At 45.7% G+C, this 15,328-nt stretch overlaps 1 protein-coding gene across 1 annotated transcript in view; it reads left to right on the forward strand.

Annotated features, from left to right (window-relative positions):
- The window catches only part of GPC4 (glypican 4), a 66,487-nt gene that overhangs the window by 20,131 nt on the left and 31,028 nt on the right, over positions 1-15,328 (forward strand). The window contains exon 2 of the mRNA XM_038164683.1: positions 10,496-10,654. Coding sequence (XP_038020611.1) covers positions 10,496-10,654 — 159 coding nt within the window. The remainder of the gene's footprint in view (positions 1-10,495; positions 10,655-15,328) is intronic.

The following is a 15,328-nucleotide window of genomic DNA, read 5'->3' on the forward strand; positions in this document are numbered from 1 at the left end:
GGGGTGTTTAGTGGACCCTTCCACCCCTTGTAGGTCAGGCTGGTTATCAGGTCTTGCAGAAAGGCCACGGGTATCTCTGAGCTTGAATAAGAGGGGATTTAAGAAGCAAAAGCCCTCAGGCCTGGTCCTTAGCAAGCCACAGTGTGTGAAATGCTGTCTGGAGCCAACCATCCATCATCAAGTGGTACTAGAGGGCAGCCAGACCAAAAAGTGTTATTCACGTTGTATTTCTGTGCTTTAGGGAAGATCTGTCCCTGCCTGGAAGAAAGTGAAGTTTGCATGTGTCCCAGCTGGAGGATGGAGAGATGATGCCCTTCCAGGCTGCAGTACCCTCTGGGCAAACCCCTGTTTATTTGCCTTGCGTCAAGGGAGGGGATCAGAGTGGGGTCTGCTGGACAGGGTCTGGGGGCACCAGGGGCCTGTGATTCTCAGCAGGTGTGCTTGGACAAGTAGCCCAAGCAAACTCGTTCTTCCTTGGGCCTGGGATTTAAGCTGTTCCTGGTTGAAGCAGTCCAAAGCTCAGTTTTCTGTCCTGTACAGAGGTGTCTTTGGTGACACTGGGGGTGTGCAGAGACAGGGGAGGTGCCTGATTTCCCAACTGTTAGATTACAGCTGGACTTCGCCACACCTGAACCCTTAAACCTTGTCATCTTTTTGTTTATACTTCCAGTTACCACAAGTCCTAAGTCCTGACTCCAAAAGCACCAAGCAAGCAATACTCTTGCAAATGGAGAAAATAGGTTTTCCCTCCAAAAGGAGGAAAACATATCTGTCTCTGGGGTACACTGCCATCCCCAAAGCAGCCCTGCCACCTCCTCCTTGGCTGTCTCACACACACACATTGCTTCAAGATATGCTTTCTTCCTGGCAGAAGCAGCAAACTTGAATTTTTAGTTGATGCCTCTTATCAGAGCTCTCCTTTTTCACTGGGTGGTCAGTGTTCTCCGCTTGCTTTAAAGCTGTGCTGCTGTCGGCCTTGTGTTTATTTTACTGGGGAGAATACTCCTGCGGAGATGGTCGCGTGCCAGGAAGGAAGGGATGTAAAACAGCATTGAGGTCCTGCTAACAGTGATGACACATCCACGAAGGGCAGCAGAGTTAGAATCCTATGCTCACATCCTCCGAATGATGCAGAACTGCTCTGATTAGAGCAGGGCAAACCAGGCTGGCACATCTAGGGGTGTACTTCCCCCAGTGCTCCTGAGTGCATGGTGTTAAAACCATCCCAAACCCTTACTTCAACTACACACTTCCAGGAGAAGCACTCTGTGCAGCAGCCTCCCTACATCTGTCACCAGACACAAAATAACATACCCCATTTTCCAATGTGGATTATTTCCCATTCCCGTTCTAAAGGCTTGTGCAACCAAGAGTCAGCTTTCCTTTCTTCCCTGCTCAGAACATTAGTAACTCTGCTGGGATCTCACACCTAAAAAGCACCAGAAGAGTGAGCACACCCCATATTCCCTAACTCAGGTCCTCACCATGAAGGTCAACAGCCACCACCACTCTCCATCCAGGCATGGGGCTCCAGCCCTTTCAGAATCACAGAAGATCTTGGTCCTGGATTCAACCATCATGGATTCTCATCCCCACCTGAACCTTTTTTCCCAACCACAAAGGATTTTTTAAGCAAGGAGACGTTTTTGCCATGTAGTCAGCTCCCAAAGCTGACAGGTAAGGTTATGGAAGTACCACAGTTTAGCACCGTGTGCCAGCATGCAGCATATTTAACATCCCACCCAATTAGCAACCGTTTTATATAAATGGTTTATTTGCCTTATTAATGTTAAAGCCACTTGTTTCCCCTGCACTTCCACTTAGGTTATTAATCAATGTGCATTTCAGTTTTTTGCTGATTACTCTAATGGCACAAAAAAATTCCCCAGACTCATGGAGAAAGCTTATAATAGTGAAATGATTTTTTTTTTTTTTGCAAACTTGTCAAGCAGTCAAAATACACTCTTTGATACCCAAACCAAAGCCCTTTCACCTACGCTTACAACAGTGAACTATTTTCAGTGGAGCTTTACTGCATCTGTTAACTCAGCTGCTAATCCATCTTGCAGGCACAGGAATGGCAGTGCACACAATACCTCAGTGACATACCTCCCTTCAACACAACAAATAATCCTAATTATTTCCATAGCGCGTACCTACAGTTACTTAAAATACCGTATACAACCGAGGTCTGTCTGGCTTCTATTTTTCCATTTTGCTTTGTTGACAGCTTTGGGTTCCCAAATTTACTGCCAAGAGGGTCAGGGAGTGCAGAGAACAAGAGAGATTTATATCCATGTGTGTACATTAAGCCAAATGCACATTAAGAAACTTAATTTTCTACTGGAAAGAGCAACTTAGGACACAAAGAGGGCTCTTGCATCCACCCACCCAGGTCCAAATAACCGCTGCAAAGCTCATCCTGGACCTGATGACAGAGGCAGTCCCTGAAGGACCAAGTCTGGGTAAATGCTGTCTGCTGAGGTGAACCAGAGTGATTCTGGAACATCCCTCCTGGGCAGGGATAGACCAGGAGCGCCGTTCCCACACTCCTAATCCAGCTCTTCAGCCCCAAACAGAAGACAAAGATCTGTCTCTGGTCTCCACAGCAGGCTAGAGAAGCATCATTGGTCAACTGAGATCCCCTCCTGTCCAGCTCTCAGATTGAGGTTGGGACAATGGGAGAGGTTCAGGTGGAAGACCCCAGGGACCAAACCCAAAAACTCTCTACAGCACATCTGGGCTGGGAACTCTGCCCTTTGCAGGTGATGTCTAAGCAAGGAAGATGCAGGATCTTGCCTTCAGTGAGGTTTGAAGAGTTCATTAGAAGCTAAAACCCAGCTCACCTGAGGAAAAATACCATCACTGCTTCATTTCCACAGCACAGCCAACAATTTCCTACCCGACAGGGTGGCCTGAATACTGCAAGGTTTTACACCCTGGAAAAATATGCCATGATAGAGCCTGATTTCATTCCAACAAACAGGATATTGAGTCAATTAGTGGCATACCAAACACTAACCAGACAGATGAAGATAATACATTTCTGCAAACATCAAAAGAGAGAGAAACCACACAAAGACCTGAATATACAAATAAGGCAAGGGGGAAAAAAGAATATTAAAATATTACATAATTAAACTTATTATTTAAGCAAATCTGAAAAGGAAATAACTCTGGCTAAACTAGAGGATTCTCCCTGGCTCTAGCTAAGACAGAAACCTTCAATGAAAACCAAGAGTTGTTGCTTAATTAAAAAAACAAAACCAAAAAACCCTCCATGGTATCTTTGAGTGAGAACTTAGGAAATGCAAATTCTCTTTATTATCACTAAATTCTTTAGGCATGAAATTGTTCTCGTAACATGTCTGCCTACACGCACTGAGTGAGTGGTGTTATATGAGGGACGAGGTATGCTGAAAATTATTGTTCTTTTTTTTCTCACTTCTCTGGTCAGGAGGTTGGATACAGATAATAGATCAACCCACCTCCAGGATGACCGAGCCCCTCTACCAGCTACCAGAGAACATGTAAAAAGCCCAATACTTGCAGTCAGTAACTCTTACTTTACCTAAGGGTAGAAGTCACAGGAAAAAGAAGATGCATACAGCCAGCAGACTTCAAAATTCAATAGAGATTGGTCAGCAGATTTTACTGGGGTAATCCAAAAAACCTCACCAAGTATAATTTCATGCAATTAAAGAGGGAAAAAGGGGTGGCGGAGAAGAGAATCCTTTTGGAACAGCAAATACACAGACTTACTGAAGTCTCAGGCACAAGGAACAGCAAATAGAAGGGATCTGGCTGGGAAACAGTCACTTTTGCTGTGAGACTTTTTTTTTTTTTTCCCTGAAATCCCCCACTAAGAAGGGAAAACAAAGCCAAAAAACCTGCTTGTTTGTATTTATTTTTCCCCTAAATCTTTCAGCTATTTGCAAAAAAAAAAAAAAAAAAAGCAGCCTCTGACCAAAACTGATTCCATCACAACTAAAAATGTAATTTAAATTGGAGTATTTTTCCTTCTAAACATTTTCTCCCTTTATGTTTGGACCCTCTCCCTGTCATGCCCCAGACCCTCCACCAAGCACCTCCAGGGATGCTCACACCAGTGCTGGGTGGCACCACATGTGGGCAGGCAGTAAAAAGAAGGAATATGCCACTGGCAACCACTTTTCCAGTAATTTTTTCCTTTTCAAACACAGCTGATTTCAGTGTCAATGCACAAAAACACATTTCAGAGCCACACAGTAGGCTCTTGTGAGATGCACCCAGGCTCACCTGTTTGTGCCAGCAGACTGGTCATCCACTGGCAAGTCCCAGATCTGGCAGTGGATGACCCTGGTGATTTTGGAGATCATCCTTTTTGTGGAAAAATACCCCTAAAAATTGCAAAAGCAACTCAGAAGGATGTAAGACATCCATGGTTTTGTGGAGGCACTCGGTAAGACAGGTCTCCTCAGCCAAGAGCTGCACTACCATGGGAAGCCACTGTTCTCCCAGCTGGTGGCACATTTCAAGGCAAGCAGCACTGTCCCAAGGCACTGGGACTATGGCTGTGTGGCCAAACCCCCCTGAACATCCATCCCCCCTTTCCAGTGTTATCAGCTGTGCAGGGGCTCAACAGAACTGAAGCTTTCCTGCTTGCACAAGCAAAACCACGACACAAAGCAGAGCTACCATTTCCATGACTTCCACAGCAGTGAGAGCACTAAAGGCATGCAAACTGGCAGCTGTGACCCAAGCAAAAATTTTTTTAAAAACCCCAAAACCTAAAGATGTTTTTAATTCCTCAAATAAGAAACAAAGCTTGTGGAATTCAGCCACAATTTCCTGTTTTCGACTTAAAATAAAATTTAAAAAAATATCCCAGGCTTTATAAAAACAATAATATAATCTATAAATTGGAACACAAGAGACATGTTAATTAACTTCCAGAGAGATTAATTGCTTATTGCAGGATCCAGAAATAGGCACTGTGGAACCTGCTGCAATTCTGAGACCAACTTTACACAGAAGGGGAAAAAAGAAAACAAGAAAGAAACAAACAAACCCAAACAAAAACAAGACCAACTGCAAACAGCTATATTAAAGGGCAGTGTATGAATAAATATACAAATATCTGGGAAGCAGCAGAGCGATGTTTTCCACTTGTAAGGACACGCTCCTTCACCCTGCCTTGAGTAGTTTTGGGCAGGGAGAAGAGTAAGCTGGATGCAGTGCCTCAGCAAAGAGCCAGGACCAGCCAAGGCCACCCAAAAGTCTAAGGTGGCATGGACAGGAGGACTACTTTTACTCTCCTTGCTTTGATAGCAAAAGCCACGTGAGTTCCTTGTCCTTCACAGCTGCCAATGACAGGGCTCTCTTCCCAACAGCACAGGCAGCCTGGATTTCAGAGCAGAGCACCCACTCCTTATCTCCTTCCTCCTGGTGCCTTGCATGCCGCCAGCCACGCACACCACAGCACCCACTGATCCCAGGAATCCCACTCAGGGAGGGAGCAGAAGTGAGCCCAAGCTCCGCACCAAGGAGAAACACACAGCTTAGGGTAATTTCACCTGGAAATATTTAAATGCCAAGACTCTGCACATTTTGGTAGTGCTCTTCATTAGCAGGTGTCTAACAACAGTGTGAGCAGTGAGCAGGCCGTGGCTGTGCTGACATCCTGCAGGGATTACAGCAGCGCTGTTGAAGATGGACAGGAGCTCATAGTCCATTCCCAGAGGTGCTGAGCATCCCCAGATCATTGTGTAGCCAGGAAAGCTGGGCATTTTTGGTATTTTGGGTAAATCGAAGGTGATTGGATTGAGTGGACAGTTCGGTAGCTGTGTCTGTCTCGATGACTCCGCCGGAGTCAATCACAAGCTCATGCTTTTCTTTCTTCTTCTTGCCCCTCGCTAATGCGGGGCTGGAGCGGTGGAGCTGTGCTCAGGGGTGATGCTGGTGTTCCTTGTCATCTTTGTTGGGGGTTTTGTAAAGCCTCAGTAGCATGTCAATTATATATGATGGGTGGAAGCCTAATATTCTGTGATAATTAGAAGGCAAGTCTAGTGTGAAATTGGATTAGGGTCCGGCATTACAGTCCGGGATTCCTTTGGTAGTTGGTTCAGAGGAAGTCATAAAACTCCTTTAAAGATGACACAGGCCCGTGTGTGCTGGAGGGGAGGGGCAGAGCGCAAGGCTGAAATGCTGGCCCTCCTCTCAGGTCCTCAGCAGTGTTTGCCTCCTGTCCTCCACCACCCAGCCTTACCCCAGCCCGATTTCTCACACGGGAGCGAAGTCCAGCAGTAACGTCTCAGACCATAAACCACTTCTGGCTTGTTTGCTGAGCTCCAGAGAGGGGCTGGGCTGTGTGAGGAGCCTTTTAAAGAAATACCCACTCCTCGCCTCCAACTGCTCCTGAAGCTTTGGCTAGTTTTGCAGTTAGCTGTCCTTGAAGTATGAACTTGGTTGAGGTGAGGAGAAGCAGGCTAGGAAGGCATACTAGGCAGCCACAAACAGCATTTTGAAAAGGTCTTAGAAAATTGTTTGGTAAAGAGAACTGCTTTTCAATATCATGTAGCCCCTGAGTTTGCACTGTTCACTTACTCATTTGATGAAAACTTGTTTTTCAACACATTACAAAATAGTTACTCGATTTGGAAGAAATTCTGTGTGCCTGGAGTCTGCTAAATGCAGTGTTTCTGTTATAGTTTAAATCATAAGTTTGCAATATTACCTTTCTGAGCGCATTTGCTTGGATGTACAGATGGTAACGTCATGTGCCATCACATTTGTCATTAAACAACCGCCTCCATTCCCCAGAGGTGTGCTGTTAACCAGCCAAGGAGCAAGTATCTTCAATAATTTTTGGTCCCTCATTTCTCTCTCTGTACTCATATGTATCATAAAATAAGGAAAAGTCTTGCTGCAGCAGACCATGAGAAAGATCTGCTGCAAATCCATGTCAAGCTGTGGTGATGGTGTGCATATGCAGTAGATACTTGGAGTCAATCTCTGCTACTTGAGCTCTTTTTGCCATGCAGCCCCCGATGTGATGATTGCACACCCTGCCAAACAATTCAATAAAAAGCCTAACTTGAAAGGAGGCTGTGGCAGAGTTATGTTTTTGCTGTGCTCACATGGTGATAAATTACAAAGCTGCCGAGGTTTTCACACTCAACAGTAGATGAAGAGTTGCCTTGTATGGGCATTATTTGATGAGTTTTAACTTGGGAAATAATTATTGCCGAATGTGTCCTTGACAGTGAGCGCACACCACGGGCGTTGTCTACATAATATGCATAATAAACATTAGATCTCTGCTAAGTATGCCTAAATACACTTATTTTTCACTCATTTTCCTTAGAGGAGTTCACTGCCAGTTTGGCAAAGGGTGCTGGCTTTGATCTTAGCTCTAGGTCAATGTTTGTGTGTTCATAACTGATCCGTGCTCACATGGAGCTCTCCAGCCTTCATCCCTTCCATTCCCTGGTTGTAGCACCGTGGTGTTTGAAAGCTGTTTGGTGATGTCTTGCATCAGGGTCTGTCTGCATGGGATGAATCCTGTGGATGGATCCTGAATGGATCAGCTCTGCTAGCAGATTTAAAAGGCCAGACATGAGATTTCTCACACACCAGTGCCGGTGTTTGGATGTGTTCTTAGGGATGCGGTTGTGCTAAGGACAAACCTCTGTGTGGGAAAACTGGGGCCCCCAGTGACTTTCTGGTGGCATCTCCCACTGTGGCATAAGAAAACTGCAAGAAAAGCAGCCCACAGACCTAAACTTTCTGTTTTTTAAATGCTGGGTAGCAGAGTGCATCCTCCTATGATTAGCACTGAGTAGCCAGAGCTCTTCAGCTCCAGACAGAGCTAATTCTTGATCATGAGCCAAGACCACATAGTGCTGACATGACTGAGAAATATCTTCCATAATTAGATTGCTTGGTCATTCATTTTTGAATGTCTGAGTTACATTTTGGAGCATTATTTCTTAATGATCAACCAAATGGGATCTGTGCAAGCTTGATTTACTGTCAGTGGTGCTCTTGCTTGGCTTTGCACGTGTGTCCTGGAGAGGCACTGTCAAATCTGGGACAAAGGGGATTAGAGGAAATGATTTTGCTTTGTAACATTAGGTTGGATGGTAACTGTAGTTCAATAATGTTAACAGATATGAAACAGATACCTGTATTTGTGACATACTGGGCCTTTTTTAATAATAAATAAATTGGAGAAGTTTTTAAAACTACTGTATTAGGGATCACAGGGCATCTTTGGACAACTTCAGAAGTGTCTGTGAAGTGACTAGGAAAAGAAATCCTGCTATCAGTAGGTCTGAATTAGCTTTGCTGCTATTAATGGTTTATATTGTGTCAGAGCCCTTAGTCCTGTGTTGGAATTGGAGCAGAGGTTCAAGGTGAAATATAGCAGTGATGCTTGGGCACGTTCTTCTTTTGATGCTTGCTGGTAGGGTGGGCTCAGAGAGGAGTGCCCAGGCGTGTTCCAGGATGGATTTAGTGGGCAGGATCTGAAAATCTGGGTGCACCCCTTCCTCTTTTTTAAATTACTTATGAAGCTATCTGGAGCTGCCTCTCTTGGAGCCGTGTATTTGTTGCTCATCTCTATATCTCAGAGGTACTCCTCTGAGACAGAAGGAAATAGTCTGGGAAAAAAAGATAGGTCTGTAAGGAGTCAGTGACATTTTTCTGTGTTTTCCCAAAGCTGTGCTCAAGCAGTGCTGCTTCCCGTAGCAGACTTTGAGCTTTCCGTAAATTGAAGAGCAGTGGATGGTCTTGTGCAATAAATTAGCTGTGACAGAATTATCTGCTGGTCAAGGTCTCTCTGTAATGCCACAGAAAACAAACAAACCCTGTAGCGCAACAGGGAAATAGATGTTAGGAGGAGAGATTCTTAGGAACTATATATTTATAGAGAGAGATAAAAATATTTGTGTCGCTTTTTAAGATGGCTCTGAAGTGTCTGTAAGAAGAGACACTGACCTTTCTGGCTAGGAAGTCATGCAGTGATACAAAGGTTCACTACCTGGGCAAAAGACATTGTTGAGGAATCTTGCACAAGGCAGGCAGAGCATAAACCTGTTGTGTTAACCACGGGCAGGCTTTGAACTGTCCAAAACCTGCTTTTGTTTCTCTAAACCCAGTTTTGATGCTCTAGCAGGTAGGATGGATGGCTCTTCCTTAGATGTCTGGTGCACTGCCTGTCAGGAAGATGTTATTTTCTGCATGGGGGCTGACAAGTCCTTTGCAGTTCTGACAGTGAGTCTCTGAACCTCCACGGTGGTTGGAGGTCCTTGGTGACTTCCAGGGTGGGAGCAGCCAGGGAAGAGCTTTCCCTTCTCCATCTGTTTCCTCAGAATGAAGGATAAGATCTGGCAGCAGGGTGTGAAATGGGAGAGAAGGCAGCAGCTTACATGCTGGCTGTGTCTTTTAAAATACCATCTTACCTGGAAACATGAGTTTCTCATCCTGACTGCTTGTTTTGGTCATCTCTTCTGTGTTGACAGAGAGTTGCACAGTTTGCCCAAGTTTGAGCCACTTCGGCATCAGCCCATCTGCTTTGTGTTGGTGCGGCGTTGTGGGGCCTGTCAGAGGGCTGGAGCTGAGAACTCTTGTGCCAAGGGTTTATCTTGGCCCACAAAACTTGAGAATGGGATCTTATGGGTGGTGCTGGAAGGGGACAGCTTCATCCCACACTGCTGCAAGGCATCGAAAAGCAAATTACATGGGTCCAGATCCTCTGTCCAGATTGTCTGAGAGATTTTGAAATGGAGCTGTTGCAGATACTGAAACACTTGGTGATAATCCCTCTGACCAAGTCAGCCAGATGAGTGATGACCAGATGACTCTTAGGAAAGAATTATCTTAAGGGAAAAAAAATCTGTTTGAAGTCTCCAAAAACAACTCCCCTATTTCCTCCAGGATGATGACAGAAAACTGCAGAATTAGGAGCTGGGAAATATGAAGCGTTTTCTTGAGCCATTGCATAAAGCAAGTATAATTTAGTGTCAGTGACAACTGTGCTTCTGAGGGAGACTTCTTCTCCTCTGATAATTGGACTGGGGAGGGGTGAAGAAAAAAGCACATCCGGACAAAAAGGGCCATTGCCCCTGGTGTTCTGTATTAACTGAATAAACCTGAAGTATTTAAAATACTCAGCAAAAACTTCATGCAAGTTACCATATACAATATATCTATATACAGGACAATTTTCTGGTTCTTCAAATTATACTGTACAGAATGAGTATCTGTTTATCAACTGAATAAGTAAGAAGACACTTTTTAATGTTCTGTCAGAAAGACAAGGTTTTTACAAGTGTTGCTATAAAGTTTCCCTAAGTAATCAGGTTTTGATGTGCTTGGCCCAGCGCTCGCAGCGGGGGGATCGCCTGTGAAGTAAATGGTGCTGCAAATCCTCACACACCCTGCCTCATGAGACCTTTTTTCTCTGGCATAGAGAGTCCTTTTAACTTGGGATATTTTCTTCTCTGCTTTTCAGGTGACCACTTAAAAGTCTGCTCGCAAGGCTACACATGCTGCTCTCAAGAAATGGAGGAGAAGTACAGTCAGCAGAGTAAACACGACTTCAGAAACGCTGTCGTAGAGCTTAGCAATCACCTACAAAACATGTTTAGTTCCCGATACAAGAAGTTTGATGGTAAGTGCAGAGACCTTGAACTTGCTCTCCTTGGGATAAAAATGTGAAAAATCTCCATCCTGTTGTTTCTGTGCAGTTTTTCTGCTCTGTCTCCCCCTTTTCTGGGAAAGTTCATGACTCGGCTCAGAGGGCAGAGCATGCCTTGTTTTGCAATCCTGTGAGAGAGAAGTATTTGCTGATTATGGCTGCTTGTTTCCCAAAGAGAGCGATCTTTCTTTCTGATTAATCTTTTGAAAAGCCATTTTGCCCTAATGTAAGATTGCAGTTGGTTTTGTTGGTACATCCCCGCAGCGCGTGTAATTGTAACGTGCACGTCTTGCAGCCCCAATCCACAACAATGCTGCTCTTTCCCAGCACGTTGTGAGCCCACAGGATTTGTATCCATCTCACTTTTAGCCTTTGGGGCTAAGCAGAGCAGTAGATAAACACAGTGGTTTTGTGTGGAGGCTGAGGGTTCAAGTGTGATGCAGGGTCAGAACCATAATGAGCAAGTCTCGGCTGAGTTCCCATCGCTGGAGTGATGCTAACTGCTGACAGATAAGCAAATGGTCTTGCTATTGCCCTTGGGTCCACATGTGTCCTGTCAGACTGGCTCTCCATAGGGCATGCCTGGCTCATGGGAGCTGCAGGAAGCAGCTCCCTTTGGAGGCAGCTGACACACAGCCAGTACTGCCCACCTTGTAGCCAGGTGCTTTTCCTTTGAGAGCACCTCTGCAAACAGCTGAAGTCGATGCCTAGACACTGGGCACAGCACCTGCCTGAGGTCTCAGGGCATTTCTTGGTTTGCTTCTGAGCTCTTGGTTAGTTCCTGTGGGGCTTTGTAGCTGCCTCAGTGCTCCTACAAAGGAGCCCCCTCCTACACTGCAGCCCCCTGTTGCCTGGGCATCTGAGGAGGAGGAGCAGGATGTCAGGCTGCTGCTTGGGTTGTCCTTGTTGGCTGGGGGAGTGAGGTGACAGCCAGCTGCGTACGGAAGTATTTGACAGCTCAAACGGACTGGGTTGCTCACACAGTTCTGCTTGTACATCACCATCACACTCTGTGGTAAAGGACAGTTCCCCCATGCAGCTCCTCTGGACATTTGTTCCCTTGTTTGGTCATTGGTTCAACTTGAGTTTTCTATGAATATCCCAAAGTCTATGCCTTAAACCTCTCAGCAGCCTCCTCTGCGCTACTACAGCAGGTAGCAGCCTCTTGCTTTCAAAAGGGGCTGGCACTAGGGTGAGAGAAAAAATCCCTGGGTATGAAATTGCAGTGAGTCAAAGTAGAATTATGCAATCATCTTGATAGCATCTAAATCTGCTGGCTAAATATTTCCCTCTTAACCTCTGCTGTCTCTACCTGCTGGTACACCAAAGGGGTGATAGAGGGAGAACCAAAGTGTCTAGACTTGCAAGCTTATTAAATGCAGAACAAGACACTTAATGAAATCCAGCCCATAGATAAGCCTGTTCAAAGAGACCAGAGGAACAGCATCTGCTTCACCTTAAATGAACGACGAGGCTTTTTGAATGCATTGGAAACAAAGAGCATGCACGGGTCGCTGCATTAGCATCCCTGATGTGGAGCAGACAACATGAGAGGTGCATCTGCCCCTTTGTGGGGGAGGGAGGGCTGCAGGGCCTGTGTGAGGGCAAGGGGACATTAAGCCATGCTGAGATGGATGCCTGTCAAAGCACAGGGCTTCAAAAATAGGTGAGCTTTGGAATGGAGCCTGCACAAGATATTCTGTCTGTGCTCTGTGGTTCTCCTGCTCAGAGCATATTCTGTGCTGGTCTCACTCTCACTTTAGCCTGGGAAGTCCTTGACTGGCTAGTCTGGAAGGGGATGGTGTTGTTCAGCTGTTCCTGAAAGCTGGGTTTAGTGTGCCTGGCCTGTCCCTCAAGGGTGTGTCTCTGCCTCGTCTGAAACTAATGAAGGAGAATTGGCAACCTCCTCAGCCTGTCCCAAAGCCTAATGACTCTGTCTTTGAGCGCTAATATCAGAAGTAAATCTTCATTTGCTGCAGACAAAGCTGATTTAGGGATTTTTTTAATCTTACCTGGGGTGGAAGTAGAGATGAACTGATTACCACCCTCCATCATTTACTTCTTGGGAGGCTTTTAATCATGACTGCCTCTCTCCCTCCAGCCCAGTCACCTGGAGGCTGAAGGCACACCTTCCTCCTGGTTGCTGGAGCAGGTTGAGGAGTCTCCTCACTCAGGCTCTTCTGTAAAAGTGTTGGAGTTCCATGCCCTAGACTGCTGTGTTTTGTTTGTTTAAGAGCCTGCTGTTGAATGTTTGGCTGCTTGTGGGATGGCATTTCCTTCCTTTGGTGTTGGTGCTTGGTCATCAGATCAGTTGTGGTCAGTTGTGTCTTGCACATTTGAGTTCCTCTTGTCCAGCATGATTTATCCCACACTTTTTGATCTAATGTACCCAAACTACAGGAAGGAGAGGCAATTGAGACCCATATATTTGTCCTGATCCTTAGGGATGAGACTGGAAAAGGACACCATCCCTTCCTGAGCTGCTCCTCTGCATGGACCCAAGCTCTGATTTTCCTATTTGCAGCTCTTCAGGGCTTCTTTATCACTTGTGGCTAAATCCATTCAAATGGAAATAAAACTGGCAAAAATGTGCTGTACACCTTCCTTAGTTTAACATGAGATCCTCTGTGCTACAGTTGTGCAGAGTGGCTGAGTAGGCAGGATGAGTTATTAGAGAGACCAAATTCACCTCAAGTGGAGTGGACACTTCTCTTGTGGGGTGACACATCTCCGGGCTGCGATCGGCCACTCCAGGGTGCAGCCCAAACAGCAAACCCTGTCCTCCAGCCCTTTGGAAATCTTTGTTGTGGGTTCTCTGGCTGCTGATCTCCCAGCCTTGACATTCAGGTCTGGGAGGAGAGGCAAACCTGTCCTGCCTCCGTTATGTGCTTGACCTTTGCAGCAGTTGCTGCTGCAGAAGGACAGTCCAAGTGGCGGCACATCCTTTGGATGGAGGCTGGGATGCCCTGTGGCTTCTGGAGTGTTTGCATCAGCTGTTGCTGGAGCGCTGTGTGCTGTTGGAACTGTTGCCAGAATTGCTCTGATCTGACACCAAAGCTGTTCAGAAATGGATTATCTCCTCTTTAATCAGGAGCATGGAACAATCTGCTGATCATCCATCCCCAAAGGGCTGACCAGGAGTCATTTCAGCTCCCAGTGCATAATGTGACAGCATCAGATCCTCCTGTGTGTGTTTGGTTTGCAGGCAGTGGGAGAACTTGTGAGCTCAGGAGTCCCGTATCTTACATATCCTGTCTAAATATTTGCTTACAGTACAGGTATGTATGCCCCTGGAGGTCTCTCCTGTTGTAATTTAAACCACTAGCCTGATGCCAGCGTAGCAGTAGGAGATGTATTTTCAGCAGCAAGGGAAATGCTTTTTTGTTAAAATAAAAAATGCTTTGTGAGTTGTTGGATTCACCATTGCTAAATGATTTTAGAGGTGAAGATTTGCTGGTTAATCTCAGATATGTCTATGGGCTTCACTGAGAAATTAGGGGGTAAAATTTGCTGGCCATGTAAGTGTCTCCCTCCGTGACAGTGACATTCATGGGAAAGCTGTAACTGACTGTGGTGACATCTCATGCCATAGAAGCAGCTATAGCAGTCAGGGATTTAAACACCCTCTCCCTTTTTTAAAATAAAATCTCTTGTGCCTTGTCTTATCTACACAACTTAGTGCCCCCCCTTTACTCTCTTGGGGATTAATAACATTATTAGAATTAATGGCGACATTAAGACTGCATAAATGCTCAGTTCCATGTATTAAAGTCGAACTTTCACCTCTTTTGCCCTTTGAGGCTGAAGTTTTCCACGCCAGGGTCTGTGCTAGCCAACAGTGCTTTGGGGAAACTGCTCAGCTGTTTTGAGGAATTGGAGCCAGGACAGGACATAGCCCATAACTCTTCTGCAGTGTTTCCGCTGTTCCGTTGCTTCCTAGATAAGATGTTCTTACTTTTCACTTTTTAAAGACACATCCTGAATCTCTTGGAAGATGTAACTGCTGTGCGAAGCCCTTTTCTGGGGGGAAAAAATAGAGGGGCTGCTGAGTCCCACAAACTCCTTGTTTCTCCTGCCCCTGTATTTCACAAGCACTTCTGCTGTTGCACTTAAACCAAGCTGTGTCCCTTTCTTTTGTGCACGCCAGACTTAGGCAAGGCAGCAAACTTCTGCAGCCTTCATTGCAGAGGAGGGAGGTGTGTGAGGGTCTGTCTCTGGGCTGGGCTGGCAGTAGGTTTGATGTTCCCAATGGCCAGATGACAGAAGGAGCTGTATCTAATGGTACAGCCCATGCCAACGTCTGGGAAGTGATTAAATGCCAAGAGTTCAATTTCTGATCCAATCTCTCTGGATTTTCCATTACCATTTCAGATAAAACAAATACAGAAGTGTAAAAGGAAACTCTTTAGGGGCAATAAGTGGAAAGATACCAAATCCAAGATCAAAGAGCTGGCCAGGGGTCCCCAATCCATGGTGTACACAACCTCTCTGCTGTGCAGGGAGCAGGCAGAGGTGCTGGAGAGGGATTCCTTTTTGGAGGCTCCTGTTTGTATTGGGCAGGGTAGCTGCAGGTACAAAGTGTGATTATGATGAGTATCTTTGAAGCATCCCAGGGTGCCCTTGACCAAAGTATGAGCCCTGTGTTAC

The sequence above is a fragment of the Motacilla alba genome, chromosome 4A, assembly GCF_015832195.1.
Source record: "Motacilla alba alba isolate MOTALB_02 chromosome 4A, Motacilla_alba_V1.0_pri, whole genome shotgun sequence".
Classification (NCBI taxonomy): domain Eukaryota; kingdom Metazoa; phylum Chordata; class Aves; order Passeriformes; family Motacillidae; genus Motacilla; species Motacilla alba.